At 37.2% G+C, this 24055-nt stretch overlaps 1 protein-coding gene across 7 annotated transcripts in view; it reads left to right on the forward strand.

Annotated features, from left to right (window-relative positions):
- TEX15 (testis expressed 15, meiosis and synapsis associated) overlaps nt 1-24055 on the forward strand; it is an 87337-nt gene that overhangs the window by 44506 nt on the left and 18776 nt on the right. For all 7 annotated transcript variants that reach the window (XM_082444568.1, XM_082444569.1, XM_082444571.1 and 4 more), the window contains 3 exons: nt 15967-16204; nt 19102-19248; nt 20327-20489. In XM_082444568.1, coding sequence (XP_082300694.1) covers nt 15967-16204; nt 19102-19248; nt 20327-20489 — 548 coding nt within the window. The remainder of the gene's footprint in view (nt 1-15966; nt 16205-19101; nt 19249-20326; nt 20490-24055) is intronic.

Here is a 24055-nt window from a genome sequence, read left to right on the forward strand (position 1 = left end):
ATGCGAGCTCAGTAATTGTGGCTTGCGGGCTCTAGAGCGCAGGCTCAGTAGTTGTGGCTCACGGGCTTAGTTGCTCCGCGGCATGTGGGATCTTCCCGGACCAGGGCTTGAACCCATGTCCCCTGCATTGGGAGGCAGATACTTAACCACTGTGCCACCAGGGAAGCCCCATTATGTTATCTTAGTAAGAAAAAATAAGAGCACATGCAGAGTTCTCATTGTAAACATTTTGTATTTAATACGTTTGGATCTTGTGTGAACACAGTTTTAGCATTTTCATTTTCTGAACTTGCCTCCTTCACCATTTTGCATTTTTAACTTAGAACATAACTATAGTTTGATGGACCCACACTTAGAACTCATTTTGGAATGTTTTTGGTCTCTTTTTTTTTTGTTTTCGAATCAATTCCTCTTGACTCAGACATGCTACCCCACTTGTTGTCTGTTGGGGAGAATTGGTGAGAATGACAGAATTAGTTGATGGCATATTTTTTCATCTAAAAATCACGGTTTTGAGCAAAAGTAGAATGGACTGGCTATACACTGCCCCTTCCAGATTGAAATAGTAGTTTGATCAAAAATGAATTCCTGCATTGTTCCTTGATTTTGGTTATATTAGGCATTTTTAAGTTGTGTCCTTTTTCATAATGCCCCCTGACACTTAAGTTTCACCCATTTATTTCTCCCTGTTAACATTACAGAAAAGTTAGAACAACTACCCAACAATACAAGACTTGATAGAACATTCTGAATGACTAATGTGTATAGGATTTATTGGTTTCTTAGGTATTTGCCCAATTAGACAAACTCATTTATCTCCCATAGTACTTTATACTCATTTTACACGACTTACCACACTATGTTGGTTTTGTCTGATTCCCTTACTACATTATGAGTTTTATCTTACTTGTTTTTTGTGTCCATAGTATGGAACCGAGTCTGGCAACACAGTGGGCACTTAACTGTTAAATTAAGTTACATTTTTATTTCATTGTTTTAAATCAATGAAGGTAGAAAGTACCCTTAAGTAGCCTTAAGGCACAGGTAAAAAAAAATAAAAGGAAATATCAGAATTGGTTAGCAGAAGAGAAAAATAGGATGGAGAGGTGAAAAGAGAAAGTATTAATAACATTGACTGCGTCTAGCTTTTCTTTTTATTGTTCCCCTTAGAGGAGTTTATAAATCTGTGATCTCAGCAAAAGAAAGTAGCTCCAAAAAGATACCAATCTCCACTTCTTTGTTATTGTGTTGGCCATGCTGCACAGCTTGCGGGATCTCAGTTCCCCAACCAGGGACTGAACCCGGGCCACACAGTGAGAGCCCAGAATCCTAACCACTAGGCCACCAGCGAACTCCCCAGTCTCCACTTTTTATCCACATTGCATCTACCACTGCTTAAGTGTGAAATCAGCAAAAACACATTAATCATCTAAACATCTGTGTATTAAGTCATTCATTGAGCATTTGAGTGCCTACTGTGTCAGATGTTGTATTTGATACCCTCAGAGAAAAATGAATGTTTTCTCCTCAGCCTTAAAGAGTTTACATTCCAGTGGAGAAGACATACAGCTAAATATAAAATAATGTTATAGTAAGAGGTAGGTGCATAGATGAGGTATTGAGTATTCTTCATAAGAGTCTTGAGAGATGTTCTGAAGAGTTAAGAACTTGAGCTGGTCTTAATGGGTAAAAGAGAACTGAATTCACTTCTTCTTTTTTTTAAAGGAATTCCTTTATTTTTATTATTTATTTATTTCTTTATTTATTTTTGGCTGTGTTGGGTCTTCGTTTCTGTGCAAGGGCTTTCTCTAGTTGCGGCAAGCGGGGGCCACTCTTCATCGCGGTGCGCGGGCCTCTCACTATCGCGGCCTCTCTTGTTGCGGAGCACAAGCTCCAGATGCGCAGGCTCAGTAGTTGTGGCTCACGGGCCCAGTTGCTCCTTGGCATGTGGGATCTTCCCAGACCAGGGCTCGAACCCGTGTCCCCTGCATTAGCAGGCAGATTCTCAACCACTGCGCCACCAGGGAAGCCCTGAATTCACTTCTTCTTAAGTATATTGTGCTATTTGTATCAGTTTGACCCTTTTTTGTTTTGTTTTAAGATAACTTACCTTTAAACATTTCAAATTTATGTGAAATTTAAAAATTGTCAGTATCTATCTTGACACTGTGGTTAAATTTGTACTTGGCATCTCAGTTTACATTCTACCCCATATGAGTAGACTGAGTCATCCATGCTTAATTTCATCTACTTTTATCAATGATTGGTTCGGGGAGAGGGTGCAGAACTAAATCAGTTTGGGCCAGTGACACACTGAGGACAGATTGGCTTGTGGGCAGGGGGGAGTCTCTGGAAAAGAGAAGCCAATCTGCTGTGAACAAGAAAGCATGTTGCTCAACCTGTTGATGGCAGCACTCTTGGAATAATGACGACACCAGTTGGATGACCCTCGAGGTGATGACAGCAAAACAGAGAGGTGGAAAAAACCTGAATCCTTGAAAACATCTGGAGCTGTGGAATAGGTCAACTGATAAAGGCTGCCTGATTTCTGAATTTCTTGTCGTAAGAAGTTAACTCAGGACTTCCCTGGTGGCACAGTGGTTAAGAATCTGCCTGCCAATGCAGGGGACATAGGTTTGAGCCCTGGTCTGGAAAGATCCCACATGCCACGGAGCAACTAAGCCCGTGCACCACAGCTACTGAGCCTGCGCTCTAGAGCTCGCGAGCCACAGCTGCTGAAGCCCATGAGCCTAGAGCCCGTGCTCCACAACAAGAGGAGCCACCACAATGAGAAGCCCGCGCACCGCAACGAAGAGTAGCCCCCGCTCGCCGCAACTAGAGAAAGCCCGCGCGCAGCGACGAAGACCCAACGCAGCCAAAAATAAGTAAATAAATAAATAAATTTATAAAAAAAAAAGAACAAGTTAACTCAATTTTAAGCCAGTTTGAATGGTTTTCCATACTTGAAGTCGATAGCCTTTAAACTGGTATTGAACTTGGTACTAGGGACTTGGTACTGGTGTTGAACTTGGTACTTCCACTTGGCTAGTGGAAGATTCTAAGATATGGATTTAACTTGGAACGAGGGCAATAAAGGACCCCTCACTGTTCCTAAATGGGAAGTTGGTGATACGTGGGGGCACAGACTATACATTTTATGAGGCTGTGGTTTGGGGGGAACTTGTACAAAAAAAAATTCAGGATATTGAAGTGCCCTGCCCATTTCCTGCTTAGATCCAAGAGGCCTTTAAAATTCAGATTTGGTAAAAAAAAAAAATCCTTTGTACTTATGGCCTAGTTTCACAGATCAGCTTTGCAAGGTTAGCGTGAAGTAAAGAATTCATCTTTTCCAAAGTTAGTGTGAATATGGGTTTAAAAGAAAGTTTTAACAAGAGATAAGTATGAGGCAAATCTGAAGTAAGTATGAAGCACAAATCTGTTGCCTTCAACCTTTCCCAGATACCTCCTTTTAAGCATTTTCTACCTGGCAAATGGAACTACTCAACTTTATGCAATAAAGATATATTTTAAATGCAGTCTGTGGAAAGAAATGGGTAGTTTCAAATTGTAATGCAGTGGGTAAAGACCATTCTAAATTCAGGGCCTTGGGAAATGGGAGGGTCTCAGAGGCTTGTTGCCAGGAGACTGAAATTCCTAATAGCAACCATTGTCTAAACAAGATCATGCTATGGTTCCTAGCCTTTGGAATTTTGAGGGCCAAGAATCCTAGCTATTTCTTTCTAGAAGGATATACTTTGTGCTAAGGGCCAGTTAACACTGACCATTGTGTCATTCTTCACTTCTCTAAATTTAATTGTGGTTATCCTACGTTTTCTTCACCAATTTATTTTTCGTGTAGGTAACTTAACCTTGTAACCATATGCTGCCTAAATGGATGTTGACTATATGAGTCTACGTCCAGACCCACTTTAAGGGAAAGCGTATTACTCACATCATTGATCTGAAGTTAGATGCAGTAACTCGATGAGACTGGATTGTTCCCTTTTTGTGAGGTGGATTGACCTTGCTCGGTGTGAGCATGAGCATTTTTGAAAGTATAAGTGTTGGAAGAAGGGTGTGTCTAAAGGGGAACCAAACGAGTAGACTGCAGTCTCCCTAATAGTTCTAGATTGTCTCATATAATTAGTCTAAACTATTCTTTGTCCCATTCCCCTTGCCTTTGTTGGTTTACTGATGTACAAGCATAGTCAATATGGTTCAGTATAACACAGTATGAGGCTTTCTTGGAAATCCTGGGAAGGTGAAGTCAGTGTCTCTATTGGTGTCTGTGGGCAAGGGAGCAGGTAGGCCTAGTTGCTGCTGGCAGCTCTCTTATGACCACAAGAGGAGCCAGGCAGAGATAAAGATAAAGCTATGGACAGCAGTGTAGAGAGTCAAGGAAAAGAAACTTGAGTTCCTAATATTGTTGAGGGACTAAATAAGTTTAGATTCTTCCTGTGGTAGCCAGCATAATGCTCCCCCAAAGATACCCACACTCCGATCCCCACAACCTTTACCTAACAAAAAGGACTTTGCAAATGTGATTGAGGTCACAGACCTTGAGTTTGGGTGATTATTCTGGGTAATCTGGGTGGGCCCAATTTAATGATATGAGCTCTTAATCTTAAAAATTTAAGAGGAAGACAGAAGAGTGAGAGACTGAAGGAAGAAAGAAAAGTATGAGAGGGATTCAGCTTGCCTTTGCTGGCTTTAAAGATGCAGGAAAGGTGTTATGAACGCAGGTATTGTCTGGAATTTGGGGATCGCTTTTGGCTAACAGCCAGCAAGGAAGTGGGATCTCAGTCCTACAACTGCAGGTGATTGAATTCTGCCAACAAGGAAAGAGATCCTCCCCTAGAGCCTAAGAAAGAAACGCGGTCTAGATGACACCTTGATTTTAACCCCATGAGACCCATGTCAGACTTATGACCTACATAACTGTAAGATAATAAACTTGATTTGTTTTAATCCACTAAGTGTGCGGTAATTTCTTAGAGCAGCTATATACTGCCTTATCTCTGGACTTTTGTGTGAGTTAGAAAATATCTTTTTTTCCCTCCAGTTTTGTTAAAATATGATTGACATATAGCACTGTGTATGTTTAAGATGTACAACGTGATTATTTGATACACATATATAGGGAAATGTTTACCATAGTAAGGTTAGTTAACACATCCTTCACCTCACACAATTACCATGTTGTCGTTGTTACAGTGAGAACATTAAAACTCTACTCTTACAGCACCTTGCAAGCATACGATACAGTATTATAAACTATAGTCACCACTCTGTACCTTAGATCCCTGGAACTTACTTATCTTATAACTGAAAGTTTGTACCCTTTGACCACCACCTCCCCATTTCCCGCACTCCCCAGACCCTGGAAACCACCATTCTGCTCTGTTTCTATCAGCTTGATGTTTTTAGATTCCACATGTAAGCGAGATCATCTGGTATTTCTCTCTCTGACTTACTTCACGTAGCATAATGTCCTGTAGATTAATCTGTGTTGTTGCAAATGGAAGGATTTCCTTCTTTTTGTGGCTGAATAGTATCCCATTGTGTATATATGCCACATTTATCCATTCATCTGTTGAACTTAGTTGTGTCCACGTCTTGGCGGTTGTGCATGGCGCTGCAGTGGGTGTGGGGGTGCTGGCATCTCTGAGACACAGTGACTTCGTCTCCTTCAGACATCACCCAGGAGTGGGAGTGCTGGGTCATATGGTGGCTCTATTTTCAATTTTTTGAGGGATCTCCATACTGTTCTCCATAGTGGCTGTACCAGTTTACATTGCCACCAAGAATGCACCAGGTTCCCTTTTCTCCATGTCCTCACCAGCACTTTTTATCTTGTCTTTTGAGAATAGCCAGTCTAACACATGTGAGATGATATCTTATTGTGATTTTGAATTGCATTTCCCTGATGATTAATGATGTGTAGCACCTTATTAAGTACTTGGCCATTTGTACATTTTCTTTGGAAAAATGTTTCTTCAAGTCTTCTTCCCATTTTTTAATCAGATTGTTTTTGCTGTTGAGTTTATGAATTCCTTCTGTATTTTGAATATTAACCCTTTACCAGCTGTATAGTTTGCAAATACTTTCTCCCATTCTGTAGGTTCTCTTTTCCTTTTCTTGACTCTTTCTTTTTGCCATGCAGGAGCATTTTAGTTTGAGGTCATCTCATTGTTGGTTTTTCTTTATTGCTTGTGCTTTTGATGTCATATCCAAAAAAATCATTGCCAAGACCACTGTCAAGGAGGACTTTTTCCCTATGTTTTCTTACAGGAGTTTTATTGCTTCAGGTGTTACCTCTAAGTCCTTAATCCATTTTGAGTTAAGTTTTTGTGAGTGGTGTAAGATAGGAGTCCAGTTTCACTTTTTTGCATGTGAATATCCATTTTTCCCAGCATTTGTTGAAGAGACTGTCCTTTCCTCATTGAGTTTTCTTTGCCCCCTTGTTAAATATTATTTGACCATATATGCGTGGGTTTATTTCTGGGCTCTTGATATTCTGTTCCATTGGTCTATATGGTTTTTTATGCCAGTACCATACTGTTTTGATTTCTGTAGGTTTGGGATATACTTTGAAATCAGGAAGTGTGATGCCCCAGATTTGTTCTTCTTTCTCAAGATTGTTTTGGCTCTCGGGGTCTTTTGTGGTTCCATTTAAATTTTAGGATCATTTTTCCTGTTTCTGTGAAAAATGCCATTGGAATTTTGATAGAAATTGCATTGAATCTGTGGATGGCTTTGGGTAGTATTGACATTTTAACAATGTTAACTCTTCCAATCCATGAACAAGAGATAGCGTTCTATTTTTTGTGTCTTTTTCAGTTTCTTTAATTAGTGTCTTATAGTTTTAGGTGTATTACTCTTTCCCTTCCTTGCTTAAATTTATTCCTGAGTATTTTGTTTTTGATGTTATTGTAAATGGAATTGTTTTCTTTACATCTTTTTCAGATAATTCATTGTTGGTGTGTAGAAACACAGTGATTTTTTTATGTTGATTTGTATCCTGAAACATCACTGAATTGGTTTGTTAGGTCTAATAGTTTTTTTGGTAGGGACTTTAGGACTTTCTATATATAAGATCCTGTCATCTGCAAACAGAGACCATTTTAATTCTTCCTTTCTGATTTGGATGCCTTCTGTTTCTTTTGCTTGCCTTCTTACTCTGGCTAGGACTTTCAGTACTCTGTTGAATAAAAGTGGTGATAGTGGGCATTCTTGTCTCATTCCTGATCTTAGGGGAAAAACTTTCAATTTTTCACCACTGAGTATGACATTAGTTGTCAGTCTGTCAAAATGACCTTTATTATGTTGAGGTATGTTCCTCCTATACTCAATTTATTGACAGTTTTTATCATGAAATGATGTGGAATTTTGTCAAATGCTTTTTTTGTGTGTCTTTTGAGATGATCATTAGATTTTTATGTTTCATTCTATGAATGTGTATCACATTTCTTGATTTGCATATGTTGATCCATCCTTGCATTCCAGGAATAATTCCCACTTGATTTTGGTGTATGATCCTTTTAGTGTGTTGTTGAGTTTGGTTTACTAGTATTTTGTTAATAATTTTTGCATCTATATTCATCAGAGATATTGGGCTTTAGTTTTCTTATAGTATCCTTACCTGGCCCTGATATCAAGGTAATGCTGGCCTCATAAAATGAGTTTGGGAGTGTTCCCTCCTCATCAGTTTCTTGGAAGAGTTTGAGAAGAATTGGCATTAATTCTTCTTTAAATGTTTGGTAGAATTCACCCATGAACCCATCTGGTCCTGGGCTTTTCTTTGTTGGAAGATATTTGATTACTGTTTCAATGTCCTTACTTGTTGTTGGTGTGTTCAGATTTTTTCTTTATGATTCAGACTTGGTATGTTGTTTTTTCTAGGAATTTATCCATTTCTTCTAGGTTATCCAATTTGTTGGCATATAATTGTTCATAATAGTCTCTTATGATCCTTTGTATTTCTGTGATATCAGTTGTAATGTCAGCTGTTTCACTTATAATTTCAATTATTTGAGTCCTCTTTTTTTCTTGGTAAGTTTAGGTAAAGTCAATTTTGCTTGTCTTTTCAAAAAACAACTCTTTGTTTCATTGACCTTTCCTATTGTTTTTCTATTCTCTATTTCATTTGTTTCTGCTCTTTGTTATCTGCCTTCTTTCTGCTAACTTTGGGCTTAGTTCTTTTTCTAGTTCCTTGAGGTATAAAGTTAGGTTGTTTATTTGAGGTCTTTCTTTTTTCCAAATGTAGGAATTTATCACTGTAAAATTACCTCTTAGTACTGCTTTTGTTGCATGTCTTAAGGTTTGGCATGTGGTGTTTCCATTTTCCTTTATTTCAGTATGTTTCATTTCCCTTTTGATTTCATCTTTGACCCATCAGTAGTTGTTCAGGTACGTATTGTACAATATTCTCATATTTGTGAATTTTTCAGTTTTCATCCTGTTACTGATTTCTACTTTCATACTATTGTGATTAGAAAAGATCGTTGGTGTGATAATTTCAGTGATTTAAAATTCGCTGAGACTTGTTTTGTGGCCTAACATACGATCTGTCCTGAAAAATGTTCCATGTGCCCTTGAGAAGAATGTGTACTCTGCTGCTGTTGGATGGAATGTTCTGTATATGTCAGATCCACTTGGTATAAAATATAGTTCAAGTCCAATGTTCCCTTATTGATTTTCTGTCTGGATGATCTATGCATTGTTGAAACTTGGGTTTGAAAATCCCCCACTATTATTGTATTGTTCTCTATTGCTCCCTTCAGCTCTATTAGTATTTGCTTAATATATTTAGGTGCTCTGATATTGTGTGCATATTTATTTACAGTTGTTATGTCCTTTTGGTGAATTGACCCCTTTATCATTTATAATGACCTTGTTTCTTGTTAATGTTTTAGATTTAAAGTCTGTTTTGTCTGCTTATAGGTGTAGCTACCCCTGCTATCTTCTGGTTTCCGTTTGCATGGGATGTTTTCTCATCTCTTCACTTTGAGTCTATTTGTGTCCTGGAAGTGAGTCTCTTATAAGTAGCATATAGTTGTGTCTTGTTTTTTTATCCTTTTACCCACTCTGTGCTTTTTGACCATGTACATTTAAAGTAATTATTGATAGGTAAAAACCAACTATTGCCATCTTGTTGTTTTCTGGCTGTTTTGTAGTTCTCTTGTTCCTTTCTTCCTCTCTTGCTATATTCCTTTGTGAATTGATGATTTTCTGTAGTGGTACACTTTGATTCCTTCTTCTCTATCTTGTGTGTATCTGCTGTAGGTTTTTGCTTGTGTTTACCCTGAGGCTTACTTGAAACATTGAATAGGTATAGTAGTCTATCTTAAGCTTATGACAGTTTAACTTTAATTGCATGCAAAAACTCTACCTTTTTATTTCCCCCATTTTATGTTTTTGACGTCACACTTTACATCTTTTTATATTGTGTATCCATTAACAAATTATCATAGCTATAGCTATCTTTAATACTTTTGTACTTCACCTTTTATCTAGAGTTAACACCACCATATTACAGTATTAAAGTATTCTGAATCTGACTATATATCTACCTTTACTAGTGTATTGTTTATTTTCATACATTTTATGTTACCAGTTACAGCCCTTTCATTTCACCTTGAGTAAGTCCGTTTTGCGTTTCTCATAAGGCAGGTCTAGTGGTGATAAACTCCCTCAGCTTTTGTTTGGGAAACATTTTATTTTGCCTTCATTTCTGAAAGACAGCTTGCCTGGGTTAAGTATTCTTGGTTGGCACTTTCTTTCTTTCAGTACTTTGAGTGTATCATTCCATTCTCTTCTGGTCTGCAAGATCTCTGCTGAGAAATCTGATTATAGCTTTATTGGGGGTTCCCTTGAATGAGAGAAAAAAATTTATCTTGCTGCTTTTAAAATCTTCTCTTTGTCTCTGATTTTAGACAGTTTTTAATAAAACTGTCTAATAAAAATTTTAATTTTAATAAAATTTTTATTTAAAAATTTTAAAATAAAATTATAGTGTCTTAGAGAAGATCATTTTTAGATTGGAATTTTGGGGTGACCTGTTAGCTTCATGAACTTGGATATCTCCTGAGGTTTGGGAAGTTCTCAGCCATTATTTCTTTAAATAAGCTTTCTTCACTTTTCTCCTTCTATCCTTCTTATGGGAATCCAACAACGTATAGATTGTTTTATTAATGGTGTCCCATAAGATCTGTAGGCTTTCTTCAGTCTTTTCTTTTTTCTTTTTGCTCTTCTGACTGGATAATTTTAAACAATCTGTCTTTGAGCTCACTGATTTTTTTTCTTCTGCTTGGTCTAGTCTGCTGTTGAAGCTCTCTGCTGAATTCTTCATTTCAGTCATTGTATTCTTTACCTTCAAAATTCCTCTTTGGTTCTTTTTTATGTTCTCTTTCTCTTTCTTTCCTCATTTTGTTCTTATATTCTTTTCCTGATATTGTTAAAGTATTTATCTGTGTTTTCTTATAGCTCCCTGAGCATCTTTAGAACAATTTTGAATTCTTTGTAGAGCAAATCCTGTATCTCCATTTTTGGGGGGCCATTTACTGGAGGTTTACTGTATTTCTTTGGTGGAGTCACATTTCCCTGATTCTTCATGGTCCTTTAGCCTTGCATAGGTGTCTGCACATTTAAAGACGAGACTTTATGGACTAACTTTGCTAAGAAAAGACCTTCACCTGGGGTGGGGACATGCCAGAGAGTGCTGTGACCCTGGGTTAGTGCTGCAGGGTGCCACGTGGAGGGGCATGTGGTGGCTCCATGTCTTGGGAATTGTGGTGTAACTCAGTAGATCAGGCCATTGGGATCCACGACATCGACAATTTGTGTGGTCTTTGGCAAACACTGCCAGGGGTCTGCAGAGGTTACAATGGCTGTTGGGGTTCTCAGCAGCACCTCCAGGTCCGTAAACTAGGGAGAGGACCAGAGTAAGCAGCAGTAGTGGCCCAAGCTGGTTTGTATGCACACACTCGGCTGTGTGGGCCAGTTGCAGGTGCCTGAGTTGTGACAGGGCTGGTTATAAACACACATGTATAGTTGCTTTACAATGTTGTGTTAGTTTCTCCTGTACAGCAGAGTGAATCAGCTATATGTGTACATATATCCCCTCTTTTTTGGATTTCCTTCCCATTTAGGTCACCACAGAGCATTGAGTAGAGTTGCCTGTGCTATACAGTAGGTCCTCATTAGTTATCTATTTTATGCATAGTGTCAATAGTGTATATATGTCAATCCCAATCTCCCAATTCATCCCACCCCTCCTTTCCCCCTTGGTATCCATATGTTTGTTCGCTACATCTGTGTCTCTATTTCTGCTTTGTAAAGAAGGTCGTCTATATGAATATTTTCAGATTCCACATATATGCATTATCGTATATTCTACAAATATACGATACTTGTTTTTCTCTTTCTGACTCCCTTCACTCTGTATGACAATCTCTAGGTCCATCCATGTCTCTACAAATGACTCAGTTTCGTTCCTTTTTATGGCTGAGTGATATTCCATGTATATATGTCCCACATCTTCTTTATCCATTCCTCTATTTTTTTTTTTAAATATAAGCAGAAGATACTGTGCTTTTTTTTTTTTTTAAACTTTGCGTTTATTTATTTATTTATTTTTATGGCTGTGTTGGGTCTTCGTTTCTGTGCGAGGGCTCTCTCTAGTTGCGGCAAGTGGGGGCCACTCTTCATCACGGTGCGCGGGCCTCTCATTATCGCGGCCTCTCTTGTTGTGGAGCACAGGCTCCAGACGCGCAGGCTCAGTAATTGTGGCTCACGGGCCTAGTTGCTCCATGGCATGTGGGATCTTCCCAGACCAGGGCTCGAACCCGTGTCCCTGCATTGGCAGGCAGATTCTCAACCACTGTGCCACCAAGGAAGCCCCCATTCCTCTATTGATGGACATTTAGGTTGTTTCCATTAAACATTTTTAAAAAAAGAAAGAAAATTTTAAAAAAAGAAGACATAAACTGTATATCAACAACCCCATAAAAATTGAAGCTAGTTCCGCTTTCTTAGTGCAGCAGAAAAAGCCTTGTACTAGAAGCCAGAGACCTAATTTCTACTCCTGGTTCTGCCACTACATAGTTATGTGATCCTGGATGAGCTATTTTGACATCTTGGCCATTGTTTTTCTCACCAGTGATACTTATTTAACCTTTGGGGTCAGGGACCCCTCTGAGAATTTGATGAAGCTATAGCTCCTCTTCCCAGGGAAGTGCACATGAACACAGAGCTTTGCACAGAATTCTAAGGTTTTTGGGCTCCCCACAGTAGCCAACCTGGGACTTTTCCTGTGTAAGTGAACCCCAGGTCAGGAACTCATGGACAGGAGGATCGTTACAGCCTCTTCCAGCTCTAGCGGGCTCAGCTTTGTGAATCTGCGAGCAGAAGACAATGCTGAGGAATTTATTTGAGAAAAAAGAGGAATAAGGAAGAAGAGGAGCAAAAGGAAAGGAAAAGAGAAAACGGAGGAAAAAGAGAAGTTCTGTTTCTTAGTAACTCAAAAAATATTTAAGAATCCACTTGTTAGATGAACACTTACGTGAATTAAATGCAATATAATTAAATTTCATGTTAGAAAGGAAAATGTAATGTAACATGTTAACTCATTTTAAAGTTATACTCTCTTGGGAACAATAAGATAACTTACAGTGAATAAAATAAAGAAAGGAAAATGGAAGCAAAAAGTATTTACTGTAACTAAACGATTATCTCAAAATGTGATTAAATACTTAGAATTCTATGATTAAAAAAAAATCAAATAAACACACATGTAGCAATGGGGGCCAGGGCAGATGTCAAGGCAAGTGCCAATGGCAGGTGCACTGACAGCTTTGGGGGGGTCCTGGCTGTTGGTGTGCACTACTGTGACTGCTGGATCTTGCCATGGATATGTAGCTTTGGAGGCCTGATGGGGGCCAGGGGTATCCATCACTGTGGAAGGGCTAGCTGCAGGTGAGCCTAGTGGTGCAGACCAGTGACAGAAGACAGGGCGGATCTGGGCCTACATGCTGCTGTAGGGCCTTGGTTATCAGCAGGATCTTGCCATGGTGCACACATAGGAATTTAGGTTGGTGACAGGTGTAAGTGCACAGCTCTACCACTCATTCATTGTGCTTTGCTAACTTGTATAACTTCTCATCAATGTGAGTTTTATCTAAGTCTTTTACATTTACAGTTGTCCCTTGGTACCCATGGGAGATTGGTTCCAGGACCTGCCCCAAATACCAAAATCTGCGGATGCTCAGATCCCATAGTTGGTTCTCCATATCCACGAGTTCTGCATCCTCAAATTCAACCCATCATGGATTGTAAATTAAGTTTGCAGTCCATGGTTGGTTGAATCCATGGATGTAGAACCAACCGATACAGAGAGCCAACTGTATATTTATTGAAAATATTCTGTGTACGGGAATTCCCGGGCAGTCCAGTGGTTAGGACTTAGTGCTTTCACTGCCGAGGGTGCAGGTTCAGTCCCTGGTCGGGGAACTAAGATCCTGTAAGGCACGCACGGTGGCACGGCCAAAAAAAAAAAAAAAAAAAGACAAAAGACTATTTGGATTCATTTTACCTATCGTCTCTGAAATGGAATTGTTGAAACTCAGAGCTGCTGTCATTTAACGAGTTAACATAGATCCTAGTGTCTGAATAACTTTGAAAGTCAACCTTTTACAAACCTTTTTAGACCTAGAAATAGTTCTAAAGGCTAATTTTTAATTGGTAATTTTGATTATGTAAATCATATTTAGTCCTAAATTCTTTTCAAGCGTAATTCTGAATATACATTGAAAAGTACAAAGTTTTTAACAGTATTATTACTAACAGAAACCTCCAGGGAATATTTTTTACTTGAATTTATAAAGGTTTTTGGAGCCCTGAATCGGATCTTTATTAAGTTGTATTTTTTTCATTCTACTCAGTCCATTAACAGGATATAATGTTCAGCCAATAAGATGACTAGGTAACACAAAGAATTATTTGGTCCAGAATGTCAACGGCACCACTGCTCTAGGGTTTTACATTACAGGCATACCTCGGAGGTATCACAGCTTCAGTTCCAGACCACAATAAAGAGATTCACACAAATTTTTTGGCTTCCCAGTGCATATAAAGTTATGTTTACATTATAGTGTAAGTGTGCAACAGCATTAAAAAAACAGTGTACACACCTTAATTTAAAAATGCATTATTGCTAAAAAATACTAACCATCATTTGAGCCTTCAGTGAATCATAGTAGTAACATCAAATATCACAGATCACAGATCACCATAACAAATATAATAATAAAGAAGGAGTTTGAAATACTGCGAGAATTATCCAGATGTGACACAGGGACACAAAGTGAACAAATGCTGTTGGAAAAATGGTGCCAGTAGACTTGCTTGACGCAAGGTTGCCACAAACCTTCAGTTCATAAAAAATGCAATATCTGTGAAGCCCAATGCAGTGAAGTACAATAAAACAAGGTATACCTGTATACATCTTCATCACAACACACCTTCACGTAATGTGATTCATGTGTGCTGTAAGAACCTTACAACAATATATTTTGATTTCCTCCCTCCCTCTCATGCTTTGTGCTATTGTTGTGGGAGTTCTTCCAGATCCTAAGAAAAACCACATGAGAAATTAGGAAAACAGAAAAAAGTATTGTAATTCTTCTGTGAGAATTAAACCTTAACAATCAACATAGAGATCTTAGTGGTTTACAGAGTCTGACGTCAAGCTAAAAACAAGAGCGGGAAATGATGACGGTGGAGTTGAAAGTTAAGGCTGACATTTCCAGAACTGAGAGAAATGGTCATGATCTCATTGGTTAGTCTTGCTTGTTATTGTTGCCGTGTGTTTTGTTGCCATGGGCCTGTCTACTGTTGAAGGTGAATTATTTTTGCAAGTAAATATTAATACACTAATGTGCATAGTATACTTATACAAATTCTTTTGAGTGGTGTTCCAGGAAATAACAAATATAGGTAGCGTGTGGTTTTCAAGAGGAGTTTTCCTTTTGTGGTATGCACATTACTTTCTAGGTTCTGTAGCTTCTCCACTGCTGATAGTCTTTTGGAATCACACTTGTGTCACGGTGATTGAAGCTCTCTGTCGCTATCACCTGCTGTGGCAGTTGCTGCCGCCGCTGCTGCTCCTGAGCAGGCCACATAGGACTCCCTTCCCCGGTCCACCAACTGGAGGAGAAGGATGGGTGTTTTATGTGTTGCAGTGATTCTCGTGGAATGTAGGTAAAAGTTCAATAGTGTCTGTACTTTAGATTATAACCTTTTCTGAGAATGATTCATAATTTTCATAGTGCCAAGATAGGAACCTGTAATCAAATTCTAGCTTGCTTCTCCCAGCTGTGACCTAGATCCCTGGAGAATAGAGAATGGCCCTAATAATTGACCATATGTAAGTGTATTGTGTATGTGTCTCTCTCTGTGTATATTTAAGAAATGCATGTCCTTCGCTCTGTAACACAAATAAGAACTTTAGCTCCAGAACTTAATGGACAAGAATTGGCATATATATTTCCGACTCTGTCATTTTACTATTTTGGCAAGTTTTAACCCTCTGAACCTCATATTTCTCATTTTAAAAATGTGTGTAACAACAATGACAATAATAAGTAATAATAATAGCAGTAGTTCAATTCTTGGGGATTTGAGAACAAAATGACAAAAGGTATGTAACGGTTAAGTCTTAACAGTGCTGGGGACATTAGCATTCAGGAAATGTTAGCCCTTATTTCCATTGGCCTATACGGAATGTAGACCATAATCCTACACAAGTAGTTATTGAACTATTTCCTGAATTCTTTCCTTAGATGATTTTTCAGCCTAACTTGTTACCATAGGATAGTTACCATAACTGTAGCAGGCTAGCTCAAGTATTCATCTTCTCCTTGAAAATTCTGTTGATGTTCTCATTTAATTACACGCTGTTTGCTTTAGGTCAGAGATGCGTGGGAGTGGAAGACACGGCAGAGAACTTGAAGAACATTTCTGCTTTTTAGCACTTCCTCAGAGTGATGTGGCTGAGATATATCAGAATGGAATAAGTACCAAAACATCTACATTGAAGATACTAGGCAACCCTCTTCTTGGAATTTATATATTTAGACATGTTGATGTGGCCTTGAATTTTGCTCATAGTAGAAGCATTACTGTAGAAAGTATTACAGTTTTTAAGGTTGGTAGCACAAAACAAATACTAAATATTATATTCAGTTTGCTTTAAATTGACCTAAATGTATTTTACTTTCAATATGAATTATTAATGTTTTAAAGTTGCATTGTATAAAATAAATAATAATTATTTATTACTATCATCATCATCATTTGAAATTTTTCCCTATTTTTGACTCTACTGGGTGTGCAGCATAAAAGTCTTCAAGTAAACAAAGGCAGCCTTTATCATATTGGTTTTCCTAATGTATATTTTTTCTCTCCTATTTGACCCTCTTATCTTTCTCTCTTTTGTTCAGACTATAATTAATACCAGAGTATTCTAAGTGTCTTTCCTCAAAACATTGGTATTAATAATTCTGACTTAAGCTAAAGTTGCTACACTCTTACTGTTTATTTTACTTAATAGTGTTATACAATATTAATTTCTTTGTTTTAATAATTTTGCCATGCTTATATAAGATGTTAACATTAGGAAAAACAGGGTAGAGGTATATGGGATCTCTGAACTGTCTTGCAACTTTTCTTAAAGTCTAAAATTACTCAAAATTGAAAAAAAAGAAAAAATCTTACAGTCGAATTGTAAGCATCAACAAACTGGTTAAGATATACTTTTTTGTTAATTGCAGCTTTGCCAGGACTACTAAAATCACAGTAAGTAGGCAGGATCCTCAGTTGTGTAACTTAGGATGTGTGTACATTCACGTAAAACCAACAGTTCATTTGGTATAATTTAATTATTTTTAGACCTCAGGTATTATCAAATTCATAAAGCATGATTTATTTTTATTTTTATATTAAAAAATAATACATACTGATTTTAGAAAATTTGGAACATACTAAGAAGCTCCAAAAAGCCCATTAATAACGACACAATTTTTTTGTATACCTATACTTAGTCTTCTGCTCATATATATGGATATGCATTGTATAATGGTCATTAAAATACATTCTTTATATATTATGTAACTTGCTTTTTTCATTGATTATAAAATCAACATTTTCCATGTCATTAAATAAATATTCTTCTGTAATATCCTTTTGAACGACTACATAGTATTCCACTGTACAACTCTACCATAAATTTGTGCAACACATTTTTTAATGTTGGGATATAAATTACTTGGTTTTCTTATTTTTGTACTTTTAAATACTACTTTGATTATTCATGTAGGTACATTTTACACACACCTGTGATTATTTGCTAAGAATTAATTGATTAATTCCTGAGTGTCAAATTAGGAGTCAGAGGTATGTGTACACTTTCACAGCTTTCGATATGTAATGCCCAGTTGTCCTGAGAAAGGTTGTACTAATTGACATTCCTTTCCACAGCCTGTGGGGGATGTCTGTTATCTCACACCATCACTAACTCTGTGTATTATATTTTTTAAAAAATATTTGCGAGTCTTAATATGTGATAGTTTCTCATTGTTGGTTCAGTTTTTTATTCTTTTTCATAGTTATTGCTGAGCTTAACATTCTGCGTATATTCATTGACAGTATTTAGTGAACTGCCTATTAATATCCTTTGCTAGATTCTTGGATTTTCCTTTCTTTGTTTCTAGTTGATTCATAAGCATTATCAATTCATTAAAGTGAATGTTGAGAGCTAGGCTTTTCTGTGTATAATGTTTTATCACTTATTGTTTTCTTTTTTAAATAAACATTTTATTTTGTAATAAATTTAAATTTACAGAAAAATTATGAAGGTAGTACAGAAAGGTCCTGTATACAATTTAGCCAGCTTCCCCTAATGTTAACATTTCATATAACTATGGCACCTCTGTTAAAACTAAGAAACTGAAACTAACAGTGTGTATGTCAATTATATCTCAATTTAAAAAATAATAATAAAATAAAATGAAAAGAAACTAACATTGGTACAGTACTATTTACTACAGACTATTCAGCTTTTGCCAGTTTTTCCACTAATGTTTTTTTCTCTTCCAGTATCCAAGTACAGGGTACCACATTACATTTAGTATTATTTTCAATTTTGAATGAATTATTAGCATATTAAAAAAAAGTAATAGAATTGCTGACTTAAGTAAAATTTGTAGTTGTTTTCATATTAATTGCACTTTTTCCCCACCTTTTATCACTTAATTAGTTCATGGTTTTTTTAATTTTTATACTCATTTGTTTTTGATGTACAGAAGCTTTGGAATATTTTACAGTGAAGTTTGTTTTTAGTTCATGGTTTTTGGCAATATGCTTAGAAAAGAATCCTCACTTGGAGGTTAGATAAATATTTGCTTGTATTTCTTTCTACAGTGTTTATATTACTTAAATGTTTACCTTGTTTGGTATTTATTTTGGTTTATAGGTTGAGAGGAATTTAGTTTTTTTCAAGTCCACACCATTTACTGAATAATCTGGTTTTGCTTCATTTATTTCAAATGATGCTTTTAATATCATACTATATTTTTATAGATGCTTGGACTTATCTGGGCTTTTTATTTTGTGTGGCTTTTTTCCCCTCTCTGCCTTTTTTGTGGTAGTACCGTTCTTTTAAAAAGTATTTAATATCTGGAAGTGTATGTCACCTTTCCTGTTCCATCATTCTCTATTTCTGACCCAAATTTTATTTCAAAAAATTATTTCCAAAATTGTATACGTTATTCTTGTTTAGTCTTCCAGGGAAGTTTTTAAACTAAAACTCATTTCTACAAATGGATTTTCTGAAATTTTTATTGGAATTACTGTAGTCTTTGAGTTTAATTTAAGGGGGAATTGACATAATTACAATAAGTCATGCCATTCATCTGGGACATGGATTATCTCTCCATTCGAATTTCTTTCCTTAAAAAAGAAGCTAGCTTTACTTTCCTAGTATGAGAGTTTAAAGCGTTTTGGAATATTTTTATTTACCTTCTTTTTGCCTTTTTTTTTTTCCAGGTTCTTTTTGGAAAAGTGAAGAAAATTCAGCCTTCAATGGATAAAAACAAAGTTTCTTTGGATCCTTCTCCTAACTTTGACTGCCATATGTCAAGAAGTATACCCTCTTTGAAAGATACCATTGAACTACAAGCCTACAGTTCAGCAGTATGTTAACTTTTTGGTTCATTTGACAACTTGAAAGTCACATGCCTCACACTGTATGATACAAGCCTTAAAACAACTGCCCAAAATATTAAATGGAAATCTCTTACTTCATTCACCATAATATGACCTAAATAAATAGATAGTAAAAGTTGTTTTAATATTTGTGATCTGGGAACATTAATAAAGAGGCTTCCAGATTTACATTTAACTTCGTTCTAAGTACAGTGGCTGCTTTTATTTAGATGTTTCATAGATTAATTCCTAACTTGCAAAACAAACAAGGCTACTTTGAAATGTTATTGATCTTCGCAAAAGGAGAAAAGGCTTATGTATTAGTCATTACATGGTAGACTAATTACTACACAGTAATTTTCTGTCATACGTTACTGAGACACTTAGTAGACCTTTAATCTTTTATAGAAGATTAAATTATGTAATACATACTATATATAATATATATGATTAAATGAGGATAAATATTTTAGAAATATATATATGCTCCCACATGTAAGATATATTAAGCTATTGTTATTTTTCTAATTGACTTTTCCTCCCAAATAAAATATAGTGGTTCCCAGCATATGCAAAACATTGAAGTTTTAATGAAAAAATACTTTTTTATTTAAAAACAGATTGTGTTTGTTTCTGCTGATATTGGAAGCCTATCAAGGAAAAAATATGCTGTGAGGAAAAAAATTCCTCTTCAGGAAAACTAAGGTTGAAGAAGGCAGGGAGAGAGTGGGGCTGTATGGAAGCTGATTAATAAATAACAACATGCAGTTATCTAGATTTTTTTTTTTTTAATTTATTTATGGCTGTGTTGGGTCTTCGTTTCTGTGGGAGGGCCTTCTCTAGTTGTGGCAAGCGGGGGCCACTCTTCATCGCGGTGCGCGGGCCTCTCACTGTCGCGGCCTCTCTTGTTGCGGAGCACAGGCTCCAGACGCGCAGGCTCAGTAATTGTGGCTCACGGGGCCCAGCCGCTCCACGGCATGTGGGTAGATTTTTTAAAATAGGAGCTTATTCAAGTCTGAAAAAATTAATCAGCATAAAAATGTTCTCTTCCTTCTTTATCTTTTAGGTATACCTCTATGAATATGATGATCTTTCAAAGCCAGTAGATAAACCTAGGCAGTGTCTTCCATATGCAATAGTAACAGTAAAATTTATTGGTCAAAAAGTAGATAATGGACACCTTATGACATCTTTGAGATTCCTCTCAACAGGAGTTCCTAAGAGGGCTGGTAAGATACATATATTTTTCTACTTCAGTAACATTTGTGCTGGTCTTACAACTTCTGAATATGATTTTCTAATACATTATGAATATCTAAGCAAAATAGTTGTTCTTTACCTGTTTTCGATTTTATACATCTAGAATTACATTGCAGCTATTTTTGTTACTTCTTTTGCTCAGTGTTATGTTTGTGTGATTCTTCCACACTGATATGTATAACTGTAGTTTCTTCATTTTCACTCATATATTTGTATACACACACACACACACACACACACACACACATTATTCAATTTTGTGACTATACACTATTCCTCTGGGGATGTTTTGACATTTTGTAGTTTTCTTCATATTCCAAATATTGCTGTTTTAAATGTTCATGTACGTGTCTCAGTGCATATGTGCAAGAGTTTTTCTATAGCGTATACATCTACATCAGGAATGTGCAACTTAATCCAAAGACAATGTCAAACAGTTTTCAAAAGTGGTTGTGTCAGGTTACCTAATTACTCTACATCATTGCCAGTACATATACTTCTTTTTTTTTTTTTTAATATATTTATTTATTTATTTATTATTTTTGGTTGCATTGGGTCTTTGTTGCTGCAGGTGGGCTTTCTCTAGTTGTGGTGAACGGGGGCTACTCTTCATTGCGGTGCACAGGCTTCTTATTTGCGGTGGCTTCTCTTGTAGAGCACGGGCTCTAGGTGCTCGGGCTTCAGTAGTTGTGGCACACAGGCTCAGTAGTTGTGGCTCGCGGGCTCTAGAGCGGAGGCTCAGTAGTTGCGGCACACAGGCTTAGCTCCTCCGCGGCATGTGGGATCTTCCCAGACCAGGGCTCAAACCCCTGTCCCCTGCATTGGCAGGTGGATTCTTAACCACTGTGCCACCTGGGAAGCCCCCATATACTTTTAAAAAAATGTTTCTGCCAGACTCACAGACTTCAAAAACAAATGTATGGTTACCAAAGGGGAAAGGTAAGGGGGAGGGATAAGTTAGGAGTTTGGGATTAACATATACAGACTACTATATATAAAATAGATAATAAACAAGGACCTACTGTATAGCACAGGGAGCTCTACTTGATATTCTGTGATAACCTATGCGGGAAAAGAATCTGAAAAAGAATGGATATATTTATATGTATAACTGACTCACTTTGCTGTACACCTGAAACTAACACAATATTGTAAATCAACTATAGTATAAAATAAAAACTAAATTTAAAAAATGTTTCTGCCAGCCTAGTGAGTGTGATATGTTACCATTATCACCTCAAAAAAAGAGACTCTTTACCCATTAAAAGCTCTCATGTCCCTTTTCCCCTAAGCCCCCCATTACCCCTACACAGTCACTAATCTGCTTTCTGTCTCTATATATTAGCCTATCCTGGCCTGGCCATTTCATTAAGTGAAGTCATAAATAGTAGCCTTTCATGACTGGTGACTTTCACTTAACAGTGTTTTCAGACTTCTTGCATGTTGCAGCATGTATCAGTACCTCATTCCTTTTTATGGAAAAATATTCTGTTACATGGATACATTACATTGTGTTTATCCATTCATCAGTTGACCATGTGGGTCACTTCCACCTTTTGGCAATTATGAATAATTATGCTAAGAACATTCTTGAACAAGTTTTGGTGTAGACATGTGTTTTCTTTGCTCTTACGTATATAGCTTGTTCCTGAACCTCGGGGGAAAGTGTTCATCTTTCCCCAGTAAACATGATGTTAGCTGTGGGGTTTTTTATGTCCTTTACCCTGTTGAGGAAGTTCCCTTCTATTCCTAGTTTGTTGAGTGTTTTTATCTTGAAAAGGGTAATTACTTATCCTTCAGAATCTTTGCCATCTAAAAGGTTTTTTAATATGAATCTTCTTGTGTATTTAGTGGGGTTGGACATCTTTTTGTGTTTGTTGACAATTTTTACTTAACCTGTGATTTTCTTGTTTAAGTACTCTGCCCAACTATCTATTGCATAGTCTTTTTATTAATCTTTTGAAGATATCTGTATATTCTTTATGTATTCCAATATATGTGTAATTATGTACTAAGTTTGTCTCATTCAGAATATTCTTTTTACCAGTTTATTTTTCTAAGTTTTATCATGGGTTTGACCTATTAAAATATTTAATTTGTATGTAATTGACATCATTTTTCATTTTTGGTTTTCTGGCTTCCATCCATGCTTAAAAAGTGCTTTCCTACCCCCAGGATTATAAAACTATCCCTCCATGTTTTCTTCTAGTATTTTTATGGCTTTATTTTTTAATGAATTTTGTTTTATTTCAGTATAAGGAGGTATAGGGATCCACCTTCCGTTTTTTTCTGTCCACTCCAGCTTAAGCACTACATCTCTATATTTTCTTTTTTGTTTTTTAATTTTATTTTTTATTTGCCTATTTTTGGCTGCCTTGGGTCTTCGTTGCTGCGCGCGGGCTTTCTCTAGTTGAGGCGAGCGGGGGCTACTCTTCGTTGCGGTGCATGGGCTTCTCACTGCGGTGGCTTCACTTGTTGCGGAGCACGGGCTCTAGGCACGCAGGCTTCAGTAGTTGTGGCACGTGGGCTCAGTAGTTGTGGCTCCCAGGCTCTGGAGTGCAGGCTCAGTAGTTGTGGCGCATGGGCTTAGTTGCTCTGTGGCATGTGGGATCTTCCCGGACCAGGGCTCGAACCCGTGTCCCCTGCATTGGCAGGCAGATTCCCAACCACTGCACCACCAGGGAAGTCCCACATCTCTATTTTCGAACATATTTCCACTATAACTTACTGTAATTAAAAGGATAATCACAATAGTTATATAAGTTAGAAATCTTCAACAGAGCTATTTTTTAACATTCTGTGAAAAAGAACTTCATGGTACGTTCCCAGTGATATGATTATAACTTCATATATTGTTCATGAGCAACGTCTCATTAATAATCTGTTTTAACAATGGTATTTTCATGGTATTACTTAGCTATGAATGCTTTGTGAACATTTTACTTGCTAAATATGTGTTTTTATATGTTCCTTTGTTATTACATGAAGTGCTTTATGAAATTTTAGGAATAAATCTCTATAAATTATAAAAAGAAAATTTGCTTCTATTTTCCAGGTTTTTATTTATATTTGTTATTTGCCAGAATATTTATTTCATAATGGAGCAGGGGTAGTGGTTTGCTTTGGCTCCTGGGAAGGATTTTGTGCACCCTTTTTGATCTTTCCCCCGCTGTTTCTTTACCTTATTCCTCTTTCCTTTCCATTTTTGTTCTCCTGTGGTAGAGGGAAAAGAAGCAAGGTAGGAACTTCCCTGGTGGCGCAGTGGTTAAGAATCCGCCTGCCAATACAGGGGACACGGGTTCGAGCCCTGGTCCGGGAAGATCCCACATGCCGCGGAGCAACTAAGCCCGTGCGCCACAACTACTGAGCCTGCGCTCTAGAGCCCACAAGCCACAACTACTGAAGCCCACGTGCCACAACTACTGAAGCCCGCACACCTAGACACTGTGCTTCACAACAAGAGAAGCCACCACAATGAGAGGCCCGTGCACCACAATGAAGAATAGCCCCCGCTCGCCGCAACTAGAGAAAGCCC

The sequence above is a fragment of the Balaenoptera physalus genome (genome assembly GCF_965194825.1).
Source record: "Balaenoptera physalus genome assembly, chromosome: 21".
Taxonomy (NCBI): domain Eukaryota; kingdom Metazoa; phylum Chordata; class Mammalia; order Artiodactyla; family Balaenopteridae; genus Balaenoptera; species Balaenoptera physalus.